Source organism: Pseudopipra pipra, chromosome 16 (genome assembly GCF_036250125.1).
Source record: "Pseudopipra pipra isolate bDixPip1 chromosome 16, bDixPip1.hap1, whole genome shotgun sequence".
Taxonomy (NCBI): domain Eukaryota; kingdom Metazoa; phylum Chordata; class Aves; order Passeriformes; family Pipridae; genus Pseudopipra; species Pseudopipra pipra.
Genome location: NC_087564.1, coordinates 8,798,136 through 8,813,447, shown reverse-complemented (window position 1 = coordinate 8,813,447; position 15,312 = coordinate 8,798,136). Strand labels below are relative to the sequence as shown.

General features: G+C 36.7%; 1 protein-coding gene across 1 annotated transcript in view; it reads right to left on the bottom strand.

Annotated features, from left to right (window-relative positions):
• IQCK (IQ motif containing K) overlaps positions 1-15,312 on the bottom strand; it is a 36,543-nt gene that overhangs the window by 20,658 nt on the left and 573 nt on the right. Inside the window, exons 2-6 of the mRNA XM_064672944.1 lie at positions 14,342-14,397; positions 13,856-13,994; positions 12,407-12,504; positions 8,151-8,203; positions 7,959-8,036 (exon numbers count right to left, since the gene is read on the bottom strand). Of these exons, the coding sequence (XP_064529014.1) occupies positions 7,959-8,036; positions 8,151-8,203; positions 12,407-12,504; positions 13,856-13,958 (332 nt within the window). The 5' untranslated portion in view covers positions 13,959-13,994; positions 14,342-14,397. The remainder of the gene's footprint in view (positions 1-7,958; positions 8,037-8,150; positions 8,204-12,406; positions 12,505-13,855; positions 13,995-14,341; positions 14,398-15,312) is intronic.

Genomic DNA, 15,312 nt, shown 5'->3' with positions numbered 1-15,312 from the left:
ATAAATGTAATTTAAAGCTAATGAACTATAGGGCAATAATGCTGCAACTCATGAAAATCCCAGTAACGAAGAGTAGCCTTGGTACAGAAGGGCTGCCAAGGACCTCTCCCTACATGGGAAACAGGCTGAACACAGCCTTGACTTGGAAAACCACAACATTATGAATGTTGATGCAGCAACCACCTATAGACACATGCAGCCCATGCAAGAACATTACCTATGGTATTCATACTCTAAAGACACATATACTGCAAAGCCCATTAATTGACCAGCTATTTATTTATGCAGTGTTACATTTTCTGGTTAAAATGCAGCAATTTCCTTTGGAAATTTATTTTACAGTATATTACAGCTCAAGCTAATAGGCTTGACAGCTTACATTTTCCTTTCACTTAATTTCATTCATATTAGTCTCTGCCCTAGTAAGCTTCCTATGCTCTCTGACATCTTTCTCTTAGGGCTTGTCTTCACTGCAGGAGCGTTTCAACTTAGAGCACAATCTTACCTCTTATCTAATGCTGCACTGACTGCACCGTTTTAGTCTGTGTACTCAGCTAAATTGGTCTCATCATCATGTCAGCTGGGTTTTGGCCTACATTTATTTTAATGTGAAATAAAACCTTGGTCTGTTTGGAAAAATGGAAATAAGACAAAAATAAAGAGCGGTCTCTCCATTAAGCTAAACAGTCTTAGCCCTGTGAATATTAATTAGTATTTCTCCAGCTCAGGGGAAATCATAAGTGCTGGACAAGCAAGGCTCCCTGAGCTAACGGCTTCTTATAATCAGACTTCAAGTTCTGAAGTTGAACTGTGCTGGTTTCCCTGATAGGCTTTCATCCTCTGTTCTATTTTTGATCTTTTTGAAACCCAAAACTTAGAGTGGGAAAATCACAGGAAGACCTACATATTTTACAGCAGTTATATCAAAGCCATTGAACTTCTCTGAGAATGAGTACATCTCCAAAGAACAACTTGAGATTTCTCCTAGCCTGCAAGGGCAACTCGAGCATTTCTTTCCCTTCATTTTCAAATTATAAAAATGTCTAGTTTATAATCCAACACTGAAATTCAGAAACCAATATAAAAAATCAAGCAAGAACAGGACTTAATTTTCAGTATGACAGTCACTGGTAAGTATCAATCCTTTAATGGCACAGCTTTAAAGAAGAGAAGCCATGCCAGGTCCAGTTTTGTCGGAGAGAAAATACACAATTGGCTGCGGGTCAAATAAAAATAGAATCTGAGCAGAGGCAATTACCCCTCAGCAGTGAACTAGGAAAAGAGAGAGTATGTCAGTCGTGGCAGAAGACAGCTGTATGCCTCTGAGAAGATTAGAGCTGACAGTACAATGTACACTAACTATATTCTGCTTATTTAGTCTTTGATTATGCATGATCTTAAAAGCCCACACATTAAACATATCAATATCTGTTGTGACACATATACCTTGTTTAATGGAAGTTGCACCCGTAAAAGAGCATCGGTAAAATTATTTTTCTTAAGTATTTTATTTTACCAAATCCGAATAAAGCAGACACTGCCCAGAGGAAAGTTAAATTCCAGAAACAAGTTTCTTGCGTTCTGAGCAAACTTGTACAGATCTTGATTATGTGATATAAAATTATGCAAGTGGAATTTGGCACCCAGAGGATACAAAACAGACTTGCATTAAATAAATGTATGAGGTAACCTCTGGGGGTTCACAGTCACACTGATGGACTGAATACAGTCAGTATTTCTACACAGTAATGCCCAGAAACCCCAATTGTCTCTAAGTTCCCAATCTGTCATACAAATAGGTCTGATTCCTTCCTTGACAAGAAATCTAAGAAAAAATTTAATCAAGAAAATTTTCGGTATATATAATTCAGGGTTTTGTAATTGCTCTTTTTATTCCAATCTGTTCCCTAATAGTAACAGACAAAGAAATTTAACTACCAGCCTTACAGCCTGTAGGACCACTGTGCCACAGAGAGCATCAGTGCCTGGGGCTCATGGTGTGCAGGTGAGAGTGGAACATCCAGGGGCAGTCACTGAATGATCAGGGCTTCTCTCTGCTTCAGAAAGCTCAGCTCTAGAAACTCTGAAGCAACCCTAAGGAAAAGGTTCAGGCCTCCTAAGTTTCAGTACGACAGTCACAGCCATATTAAACAGCCACAGTCACTTCACCTTTGGTTTGACTGTGATGGTTATTGTTCTCAACATTTATATCATGTATGAACACAGGCAATGACAGAGTCACTGCAAAATTCATAATCTAAAAGAACAGGCCAAAGAATAGGGATAAATATTAGACATGCAAGTAAATGACCCTGGTGATCTGCATAACTCTTAAAAAAAAGGGGGTTTTGAGAAAGTCTTTGGTCTGGGAACTACTCCAAAAATTCACATGCTGGTCTGAATAACAAAAAAACTGCTCTGGAATTTTGTCAAAGTAGTTCTCTTTTATATTTTCAGTATTTCTTATTCTTATTCAGATGTTCTAGCAATACTACAGCAACACCTGCCTTCATTAAGTCTTTCTTCTTACACGCCTATCCAGAGTTGCAAAAGTGTGCAACAATGAAAAACTATTGTTTTGATTCAAAATAAATGCCTCAACAATCTCTGCTTATGAATACTATTAAGGTCATTTACCCAAAAAGCAGGGAAAAGATTGTTCATAAGCAATCAGACACTGAAGTACAGATTTATCTGACCTAGTATTTAAAATCAATTAGATATATTAATTAAATATTACACTTGCACTGTATGAGTCTCACAGGTTTACAGGGAAATATTCCCCACAGACACTTGACAAAAATACCCTGGAGCATTTTCACAGGTCAAACTGAGTATGAACTGAGACCTTTCTTTGTAACATTTTCAGTATTAATACAACTATTCCACAGTCAGAAAGAAGTTACTGGTTTGCTTTTGCAGCAATCTAAATTCACTAGAACAAGATTATTAGTATTCGAAGAAAAAAATCCCTACAATATAAAAGAAAACATTTTAGTGCATTATATGGAGGGTACATTTTTGAAGGGTTGTAAATGTGGGAATAACCAAATTTAATCTCTTTAAAAGAGAGATTGCATATGAGTAGACTTTTTAAAGTGTGACTCCTGCTAGTTATCAGGAATCTGAACTCTTCTGCTCTGTCACCTTCTCCAAATAAAAGCTCCTCGATACTGATAATAACTAATTGAAGAATTAAAAAATATATTAAATCCATTAGAGAGTATTATCAAAGTGCCCATAGTCATAATATGCATTCAACTGTTAACACATACAAACTATTTATATACTTACTTATCTATTTATAATGAAGAAAAGACATGACAAAAAGAAAAGACAGTGCGGAACTAATGTGAGAAAGTCATTCCGTGGGGAGGCAGAGTCATGTCATGGACAGGAGGCTGAGGCAGAACAGGTGACTGGCAACAAGAATGTGAGAGGAATGAGAGGAAGCACAGCAAGAAGTCTTAGTAGTGAGAACAAGCCAAAAAATAGCAGTGCAAGAATCTTTTGTCTCAAGCTCTGTCTGGAAATTATAGTGGCTTTCTTGCCTCTTGGTATGGTCTCTCCTTGGGGAGGACTTACCATTTTAATGCTAAAACTCAGCTCTCCTGTGCTTGCATACTCGCTGCATGTTTTGAAAGTCACAATGTGTCACCTCACGTTTTCTGTCCTGTAGGACCAATGTTTATGTAGTTTGTAAGAGTGTTCTTGGTCCTGGACTGAAGGAAATTAGACATGGACCTATTCCAAAGGCCACTCATGTCAGTGGGGAAATTTCCATCTCTGTTTGTGTACTTTAGATCAAACTTCATATCCTGAAAACATGAAAAACTAACAGCAGCAAAAATATCCTCCTCTTAGTGCTCTAAAGCAACATTCGGAGAATGTCACAAAGCACTGAGACATTTTCAATTGCCATTTTGACAATCTTTACATAAATTAAGGCACGTTTCAACAAGGCATCAGGAATTATTCCATCAAACCTTCAACTCCATAAAGCACCATTAAAAAATATAAATATTTCATACAGAAACTTTGTGCAATTTTTCAACACGCAGTTTTTAAGTAAAAAATTTCTCCTTTGTTAACTTGAATTCTGCCACAGCACTGGAATGCCAATTTTTTACTTGGAAACACATAGAATAACACCCATACAGATGTATTTGTTGGACTTGTCTATTACTACAAATAAATCAGCTGTCCCTGCCCCCAAAAATATTAAAGAAATTAAGTTATTAAGGAAAATGAAAGAAAAAAACATAATGCAAATCAAATATACTCCAAACATGGCTGTTTTAGAGATAACCCAATGAAATATAGCAGAATGCAGAAAGCAAAGCCTGTAGAAACTGGGCATATTATGGAAAGAAAAAAAATCAGTCACCCGTGCAAAATTACCCCTATTGGCCATCTGAGAACTGACAATGAAGTCAACTGTAAAGGCAGCTGAGACCAGCAGACTTCACCTAATTAAAATATTTGGAGGAGGAAGAAAAAAATAATCAATGTATTTATATGCATATGCAGATATTTGAAACAAAAAGCCACTACTTCATATTTCGTAATCATTTAGAGACATATATATCTTGGCTGCCCACTTCACTAAAGCCATGATAAATTTAGTTGCTCTTATCTGCACACTTGTTTCGGTACACACAGATAGATTAAACCTGGAAATGTGTCTTTCTGAACTGAGTAGCAAGTAAATACCTCTTATTAAAAAAAAAAAAGAGAGAAAATGCAGATTAAAAAAATCTTGTGAATTACTTTTTATCTGACCTTCAACAGCCAGGAAAATACTTATGCTTATTCCTAACCTAGATCCATATGTCACCCTCTCTCATTGAATGTATGGGTCAAAAGTGAACTTGAACAATGCTGTCAATATTATTAAATTAATGTGACAGACTTTTATACCTGTTTTTCAGAGCAGTGGAACTATTTTTTTATTGGTTTCTTCATGTTTCTTTCATTAATATGCTAAAGAAGGTTGTGCAATGACACTGCCATGATACTCAGACTACCTCTGCCAGAAAAGTAAAATTGCAGGGGGATCAGAGCATAAACAGAGCTCCCTCTCTTTCCCTGTCCCTGATTCAGTACACAGGGCTTGGTTACTTGTGATTGAGCTTCACTGCTCTTCAGCCAGAAACACCACTGGAAAACGCTGACAAAGGGAACCGCGTTGCTCATTAGCATATTTATAGGAGTACAAAACATTCACAGCTCTAATTCCATTTCCTTGGTTCTCTCAGCAGCCCTCAGTGCAGGAACAGGTACATCAGTCGGTATCTCAGCAAGTTCCCAAACACTTGTGTTGGTCTCTTGTTCCAACTCCAGTTTCCTGCCCTCGGAAAGGTGCAGCTGTGCTTTAAGGCAACAGAAACGTTTTGTGTTCTCCTGGCTGGGATATGTAGGTTACCAGTCAGTGTTGAGGCTGCTCCTTCTATTGCTTTGAAATCTGCTTCGAGAATTGAAGATTCCCAAGGGATATAATATTTTGCCAGTGCTACTGGTAACAGAGAACCCAGAAGAAGACAAGGTAACTATACTGAAGCTTTATTTATTGATGTCATAGCAATTGCTATAAACACTAAAGCTGGAAATAAATTCAAATTCTACAAGCTTCTTCACCTACAATAACCAGCTTTAGAAGGTACAACATTTGCATTTAAAATTCTGGGAACCAATGCAGTATTTAGGTCTCCTTATAAAGGAAAAGTAGGCTGCAAGATCTCATTTAGAAGCACAACTTACAGAGAATGAGGCTCATAAGACTGTGGCTTTCACTATTCTTTAAAAAAAAATTGAGCTTCAAAGAAGAAACTGGAGGCACTGGAGGAGAGCCAAAAAAGTCATACTCAAATATGGAATATATTAAAAAAAGCTGGATCTCTTATAGAACAAAAAAATATCCCTCTGGGGTTTTTTTGTTTTGGTGGGTTTTGTTGTTTTGGGTTTTTTTCAAGCATTAAGACTGCTTTGCACTGATAAACTTATCTAAACAGTTGGTATAAGGATGTTTCCCATCAAAATTTGACCAGCACTTTTTAGCATATTGTCTCTTGTATATTCTTAATCCTGTTGAAAAACTGAAAACTTCTTTAAAAATAGAAATGGAGATGACAATAATCAGTTACATTTTAAGTCTGATATTTGGAAGGATTTAATCATAAACTATTTAGGACATATCCAGAAGGACATAATAATAAATTCTCTCACTTTTATTCGTATTTAATACTGCAGTCTTTCACTTTGCTCTAATAATGCTTTCTTCATAAGCAGTATTTGTTTAATCTGTAATTTTAAGGGTAGTCCACAAAAAGTTCCTATTTAATAATAATTTTAATAATTATTGTTTTAAGGGCCTACTTGTTTAGAGGATTTAAGACCAAGTGTATCAACTTAAGTAGGACTTTGACACTTCAGTGTCCTTGTGGAGCTGTCACTACATTATTTAGGAGCACCAGTACTAAGAGAAGCTATGAGTCATTCAGGCTGTGATTCCACAGTGTATTTCTCTTGGCAAAGCTGACTTAAGCAATTCCTGCCACCACCTCTACATCTTAGCAGCTCATTTGTTCTCTTCACCTTGCCCCGAGCCCTTCATTTTAATCCTTTGTTTGTGCCAATACACAGGTTTGTCACTCTCCAAGGTGAAGCAGATTGGAGAAATTATCTGTGTTTTAAATAGCTATACAAACCCTCCTCACACATTTTGGCAGAGAGATTCCTAACTCAGAGTAGGTCCCTGATCAGAATAACCAAGCACCTTATCAAACAGACAAGGTGATATCAGGTTGCCTACAAGCAGGTTGGGATGAAGAACAGGAGAGAGCAGGGAACCATTTCAGTCAGCTTTACTTCCAAGAGAAACGTTTGTAAAACTGTGACCTTGGACATCTTAGGGACAAATATCCATTCTCACATATCAGGAGTGTCCAAACTGCCTTACTAAGGGCCAGCTCTTCAGTATGCTTAAGAAATGAGTACGACAACCTCGCTGCAGTTCATGGCCACTTTCCAAAGGACAGAATTCACTGCCTTAAATGGGAACCTTGTTGCCAAGAACTTGTGGCCTTGCTGGACAAGGAGACAGATGTGTCCCACCAGTGGTAGGTTCCAACAACAGTGGGTGGTATCTGAAGGTATGGGGGTTGAGATGAAATGGGTCATTCTGCAAAGGTGTTCATCTCTTACTGCAGAAACTTCCTACACGACTGACACACGATCACCTCTCGGGTAGTCAAATTTAACCGTTTTGACACAACCTCCAGCTTGGCCCCAAAGACAGATTTTCAATTACTACCAATCTAGACTCCAATTAGGTTTAAAATCTGAGCTCTGTAATTTTCATATTCTGTCACTGTGGACTATGACTTTACTTTTCTCACACAGCAGCTATATTTTAAAACTACATGCAGTCTCAAGTACAGCAACATTTCTTTCAAAACCACTATGCAGCTTGGTCCTACAGGAATAAATGACTGAGGCTGCCAAAACAAGTGTTCATTTCTCAGACATAAAGTCATAAATGTCTGCAGAAATGCATCCTGACACCAAGGATTATTACAGTTATTTTTAAAACAGCTGCCTACAGCTAAAGGAATAATTTCTTGATAATATCCTCAAAGATTTCCACAGTAGGAAGCAGTGATGAAAACACTGCTTTGCTCATTAGTACAAAGATATTCATACTACCAGACTATTCAAATGTCCTGCACTCTACAATTAAAATGTCTAGGAATTCTAAACTAATTTCTCTGTGAACAATTCTGGTAGAAAATACCTTGTAAGTTATACATGAGCAAGTTAGAAAGCATCACATAGTTCTGTGTTGCACACAGTAAAGGGCATTTTGAGGGCACAGTTGCAACAGGTTGAAGCTCTATTACTTTTTTGGAATGGCAGGGGTAAAAGGAGAAAAGGTTACTCTGAGTACTGCAATAACTTACTGGTCCTTAAGCCAGTCCTTAACAAAAGGAATGCTAAAGAATTCTGTGAATGGCTCATCTTTCCTCTTTGGGTTCCTGCTAAAACAAAAAGGAAAACAACTCATATTAATTTAAATTTCAGCTGTTCGATTTGAAAATTAATGCCTTTGAATTATTGAGTATAATTAATAGTAAAAACCATTATTAACTTACTTGTATAACCACTCAGTTAGGAAATCAGAGGCAATAAATTTGGTTCTTCTTCCCTAAAGATAGAAGATAGTTTCAAATTATTTATTATCTTTAGATTGGTCATATGTTTTTACTACTGGAGAGGAACAGAAGCTAAACTGACTGCTTTTATTAAATAAAATATACAGTCCATTACTCTGTCTACTTTAATATTGCTACTGCCAACAGTCAGTGGCTCTGCCAAAATTTGAGACGTTTTGTGGAATGCTTTCAAGTCAAGACAAACTATGAGTGAGAAAATTCTACATATATTATCTTGATATTTGCTGCAGTATATCTAGAACAAATATCTCTGAATGGTGTTCTTTCTAAGTGGTTTTCTCATTATGAGGAAGTTAACAGAGCTCACTCATATATGAAAATATGTTGTCAATTACTTGCCATTTTGCTCAAAGTTCTATTATCATACTTAAAATTCTTCATTTCCTCCAAGACACAGAAGGAACATTGATTGGATATTGTTTCCTGCTGCATGGAATCAGCTTGAAGGCATTGTGAATACTTAAGACACACACAAACGAGGTATTGTATGGCTGCTCAGACACAAATCATGTCAAGTGGCCCAGAAAGGAAGGCAAAACCAAAGGAAGGGATATGTCTATCCACAACCACAGAGAATCAGGTAAAACATTCAAAACCTGGAGCTTCAGAGCAAAACATTTGTGCCCTTTGCTCCCAGTTCTAAATCTTCACCAAAAAAAGAGAATTTTGCAAAATGCTTTGCAGCAGGTTCTCCTTGGGGACTCATGCAGCCAGTACCTGTTCAGCTGGACAGCCAGCCATTCAAAGCATGAATTTTGATAAGTACACAATGGATTAGGACCCTCCTTTTCTTAAGGATTTCCTCTCCTGAAATGAATGTATAAATGAGTACAGACTGAATGTATAAATGAGTACAGACTGAATGTATAAATGAGTACAGGTGCTCATTCTGTTTGTCACAAACCAGAGGAACCATGATGTGGAGAATATAATGTAGACTTCTGGTTGGAATAACAGGAGAGCTTGATTGGTATCTTTGGAATGGCTCTTGCACCAGTTGTGTTAAGGATGTGCAGTCACTGAGTGAACACTAAGAGAATTCAGCCCCTGCAGACCACAGACACCAAGGGCTTTATCCCAATAGCAGCCCCTGAGCCTAGAGAAGGCTGAGCTCCCATCCAGAAGGTAACACTTACCCTGCCAAACAGGCAATTCAACTGCAATTACGACTTCTTAGAACTATTCACACTGGTTAAACACATTTGTGAAATTGCTAAATGTCACAAAAAAGGCTGAAGTCCTGACTAAAATGTAAGAAATAAAGATACTACTACTACTTGCTAAGAAAAATACAGTAAACATGTAATTGAAAATTTAATGCATGAAGAATGACTTTATTCTACGCGTTATCCTCACCATCTGTGTTTCCCCCTGTGCTTCAAGAATAGGATGCAAAAAGGACTGGGCAATGTGAGCAGAGAGGCAAGAAAAAAGCACTCTACATAGAATAACTCCTTTAAGTTCAGGGTTTTGTCATAATTTGGGGGTCAGCCACAGGTGAAGCGAAAGAACATTCCGTGAGGTGCTGACAGTGCAGTGAGGAATACAGAGCAGTCATGGAGCTGGGGATGACAGGTGGGGAGTTTAGAGCCAGACTGCAGGGCACTCCCACATGACACCCAGGAAAGCTTTTACTTTTCTAAGTGTATCCTACCCTTGGTAGACACACAGTCTGACTCCCATAGAAAAGAAAGAGACCTTCACTGCAGAGCTTTCTATGGGTCACTTTAGATGTTAAATGGACAGATTTGGACTTGAACAGAATCTGTAAACAAACAGCACAGTCTGATCATCACTGTACAGATATTCTCAATCACAGTATGAAACTGGGTCCCATTACTTAGTGAATTGTTTCAGAGAATAAATGCTACACTTTGACAACGAAATTCAATTTAATCTAGCAGTTGTAATTTAATCTGTTTTAAGTAAATTGCTTTTCCTTTGCAATGGCAAAAAATGATCAGAACAGGCTTGTCAAAACAGCCATCACCAAAGGAATCAAATTCATCTTGTTTTATCCTTGTTAGAGGCAGTGAACTTATCAGGGAGGAATTTAGTCAAGCTCAATATTTTTTTATTTTGTTATTTTTTTGCCAGGAAACAGTTTATTTTGCTAGTGAATTAAATCATTAGTTGCACAGCAGTCAACATTTATAAAGGGAAAAAATTACATAAATTGACCTCCCTTTGACACATCCCTCCTATGTGCTGCATGAATCAAGATAAACACAGGAAATATCTGCACAATGTGCATTGTTAACCTGCAGATGTGTTTATAAACTACTTATATTAGGAATTCATTTTCCACTTTTCAGTTTAAATGTTATGGACTTGGTAATAATCATGAAAAAATTCTAGTGATCAGAAGATGGCAAAGTTATTAGGAAACCTTTTTCCATTCCCTTTCCCTGATGTATCACACTTTAAAATATAATATATTCCATTACAGAGTCTGATACAGCATCCTCTTTCAGTAGGATAGCTTACTAAAAAGTCAGAGTTATGCTAATAAAAACATTTATACATTGTTCAGTTTTAATGCTGAAAAATGAATGCATTAGTCAGTTCTCATGAGAGAAAAGATTTAAGAAAATAGTCTTTCCCCTGGAGGCATTTGACAGCAGAGAGGATAAAGCACAGGAGAACTTATGGTAGGAAAAAAAAAAAATCAGTGAGGGAATACACTGGGCAACCTAACAGGTTTCTTTCATCTCTACTTTAAGAATGAAGCTTCTGCAGACTATTCTCATATTTCTGGTAGTTTGAAGTCTGCACATCTATCTAGCAGCTGGTGGGTTTTCTAGGTTTTTGCTTTTCAGATTTTTCATATGCATTACATAATGCAAGAGAGCCTATTTTAAATGAACTATTTAAATTGTTATGTTTCTATATCACCTTCCAAAGAAGATGTTGCAGATTTCTTTCCTACACAAACCACTACTTCCAGCAGAACTGTCTCCCTTTCCTGACTTTCCCATGTGATTACAATTTTTCCTCTCCAGACATGGATGCATCTTTTCTGGTCTCTTCCCTGAACTCCTCTGTTGGTTCCATGATCTGACCTCACTTACCACAGTTTCAATTACTCAACAACTCTCCTACTTAATTTTTAATTCTCTTCTCATTCATCTTAATTTCCTTTCAAAACATGAAAACTTTCAGTCCTTCTCATCAAAATCCCACTCTTCATTTTCCCTCACAATTTCCTTTCTCTTCTCCCAGGCTCATTCAACACTGACTGCAGTCAGTTTGATTATTCCTCCCTTTCTTCCAGTGCTTCTTCCATTAATCTTGTAATGGTTTATTCTGTACAACTGCCCTTTACAGGCTTTAATGACTCATGTCTAGCCAAAATTCAAACCCAGTATTCTCATCCTTCATGATTTCAGTCAGCTTAATCACAATTAATCTTGTTCCTCTCCCATTCTCTCATGAATTGTGTGTATCTTTCAAATGTTTGTTCTCCTCCTGTTTTTTAAAGCTATTTTCCAGTGTGTTTATCACAAGATCCTTTCTCCCTGTTTCTGCTTTGCTCTGGGTTTCTAAGGACTCTGGTTTTGATCCTAAAAATCAGTTCAAGTTATTTCATGAACTATTTTGATAAAAATTATAGCATGGGGCTTTTTTCTTCCAATTCCATATGGATAAATACATTTCTTATGAAACAAAAGTATAAATAGAAGTCACATATTTAGGTCAGATAAGGAAACAGAATGTCCAAGTACAAGCACCTGGACAGCAATGGAAAAGAACACAAATATTCAGTTATGAGGCAAGCATAAAGAGCTATTGTTTTACTAGTTATTGTTCAAAAGGAGGAAGAAATGATGTCACAGTGGAAAACTATCACCCTCAAATGAGTGATGTGTATGAATCTGAGGGGAAGCCTGTTTCTGTAAAATATAACACTATTTAGGCTAGATACAAATGGATATTTAAGGAGGATTTGTTGGGAGCTAGAGATCATCATAATGATCAAGTGCATGTAGTATGCAATCTGTTCTGAATTACTGGAGAAAACAACATATAAAACCGGGTCCAAAATAACTTATTATATGTTATATCATATAATTGTGGTTGGTTTTCTTGCAAAAGACTAAATTTAAAAAATACTTCCCATGAAATAAAGGCTGTAACTTCCTGCCAATGATTTGAACCAAAAACTACAAACTAACCTCAAAACATTTTTCTTTCTCTGCTTCATGCAGAAGTTCAGCCAGTCCAGGTAAGAGTACTGGAAATATGTAGAACTCTAAGTATTCTCGTGGAGAACCTGAGCAAAACAGGACAGACTTCACTTACAGGTAAGCACTCTGATTTCACAAAAAGACAAATATTAGAAATCATAAACTCAGTACCAGTCATTTTATCAATACCATCACAGCTTGCACTAAACAGATTTGTTCAGCTCAGATACAGCCACTGATGTGTCTTCACTTCTCTTCAGCCAAGACAACATAAACTTGAGCAAATTTGAAACTAAAGATGCACCAACAGTGCAGACTCAGGGCACCTCAGAGATGTCAGACTTAGTTTTAAAGGAGTAAACTCAGACACCAGAAGCAGTTCAGTCACAGAAATGAAAAGCCATGTGGACTAATTTGCCCTGACAGGAAGAAGTTAGCCTGTGCTGAACTCAGTGCTGTTACAGCCAGACCACTTTTGGTATCTCATGCCCTTTACAATCTGCATTATCAGAGTCGCTCATAAAACTGAATTTTTAGACAGAGGAAAAAACAAAGGTTATATTTCAGTGGTGCTGTGATTTCTTTGTCATAATTACTTCTTTGCTTGCCACAGCCTTCAGAAATTTCAATGTGACTCCATATATCCAATTTTTCCCCTTTCTGAAGGCTGCCTGGATTGACATCTCTCTCCATTCACAAATTATTCAAGTTTTGGTGTGGTCAGGAAAGATAAGTCATAGAAAGGTTCTCTTCTGGCAACACAGCTGAAACACTGAATGTATTCTCAGCTTTATATCTTTAATTGGTTTATATACTGCCAGAAAATGTTCAGAATTGGAAGGACACTATTTATTTAAAAGACCAGGGTAACACTGCTTCTGACTAGCACCAGGAATTCCTAATGAGCAAGAATGAATGGAAGAGAAGATGAAATGGAGGGCTAAAATGCATAATAAAGACACACTGCTGCTTGGTAATTTTTATAAACTATAGAAATTGATAAAAGTGGAAGAACAAAACTCTAGAGCTGTTTCCATTCTCATTTGTAATTAGATGGGCAGAGTCATATTTTGACAGCAGTTTTCAAATTCAATTGTCTATTTAGTCTATTGATCCTAGTTTTGCATTACTAAATTAGAGGAAGAAATGTCTGCCTTTCTTTGATTTAAATGGCTAAATAGAAAGTCACTTATTGAGAAGAGCACAGAACTACCTGAGCCAGTCAGTGGTTTGTAATGCACCATTTGAAATTTCTGCCATTGACCAAGTGCCCAGGCTGGCTCCCTGTTTACAGACCAGGGGCCTAAACATGCCAATTCCATGTAAGAAAAGGTATTGAAGCTGTTAACACTCTCCATTAAATAAATTACAAACCCTTGCCATATGCAAGAAAAATAATTACAGCAGATAATATCAAGATAATATGCTCCTACTTACATGTTTTTGGGTCAGGTGGTTCTGGAGAGGGGGCTTCCTCGACTATGGGAAGCAACTGTTGGTCAACAGTATCAGCTGCAGGGGCAGAATTAAATTGTTCCATGTCTAATGGCTGCAATATTCCTGCTTCCAAAGACACCTGTTTAAGATAAATGTAACCTATCTAAATACTCCAACAGACTATACAAAAATATGCAAACCAACTCAGCAGGAAAAATTATAAGGTCAATTAAAAATTATGGAACTATAACTTCTTATTCAAATATTAAATTATTTATGTATTTTCTGAGTGCTACACAAGTTGCTTTAAATAAAAACAATTATTTGGACACTACATTAGTTGATTCAAAAAAGTTGTTTAAAAAATGTACTTTTGTTTTCATTTTATGAATGAGTCTACCATGTGGATACTTAATTTTCCCATTTAGTTATTTTAAATCTTTTAAAACCAGTCCTATGCAGACTTTTTTCTTGAAGTGTACTCACAAATTCTTGTTTTGATTCAGGAACATCTGGAAATTGAGGATGTTCTCCTTCATACTCTAAAAGTAAAAAAAAAAAAAAAAAGTACATTTACCATAAGACTTTAATTTAAAAACATATTTATTTTCCTCCTAAACAAGTATTACTTTCTAAACCCACTTATTTGGGTTTGAAAGAACAAAAGTTAGTATACAATATATATTTGTTAAACATGAAATCTAATGTTTTAATACAAGTGAGAACTTTAGAGCCTCTTGTCTTGGCTGTAAGTCAAGTGCAAGGTTCTCGGTGATAAAAGAGCCCTTTATAGGGGGAAAAAAAATTTATCAAAATAATAATTTAAAATATTTCAACGCAAGTAAAATGCAGATGCTTGCATGGAATTAACCATTGTTTTTAGTAGCAGACAATACTGCTTTTCACAGTGGATTCCTCTACAAGAAATTATGTCCCATGGACATTGCTAAGTATTACTGTCTCCAATTTAAAAAAAAATAAATAAATAAACCCTCCCCCCCAAAAAACCACTAAACACCATCAAAAAACCTAAAAGCAGTACATGACCCTCACAAATTACTGAGTGACTCAGGATAAGGAAATGGACTTGATATGAAAAAATTTACAGATTACACAATACAGACCACTCAGAGCCAAACCCAAGAGGTTCAGTGTTCCACCATTATAATTAAGTTTACTGGCATCACCAAATCCATGTGTACTACAGATACCTTAGCTGAGTTATATTAGAAAAAACAACTTTATTCCCACATTTAAAACGTCTGCTTTAACACAAAATGCCTACTTCAGTAATTATAAAGCAGTGAGGGGAGAGAACCCTCTTTGGGAAGTGCAGAACTACAGTGCTGCTCTCCCGACTTTCCAGTCTCAGTGCTCTCAGACTCTGGCAGAAGACCAAGACTTTCGCTGTTAGAACAGGGCTCTGAGAGCAGTTTTGCGTTCTTTTAACTTTTACA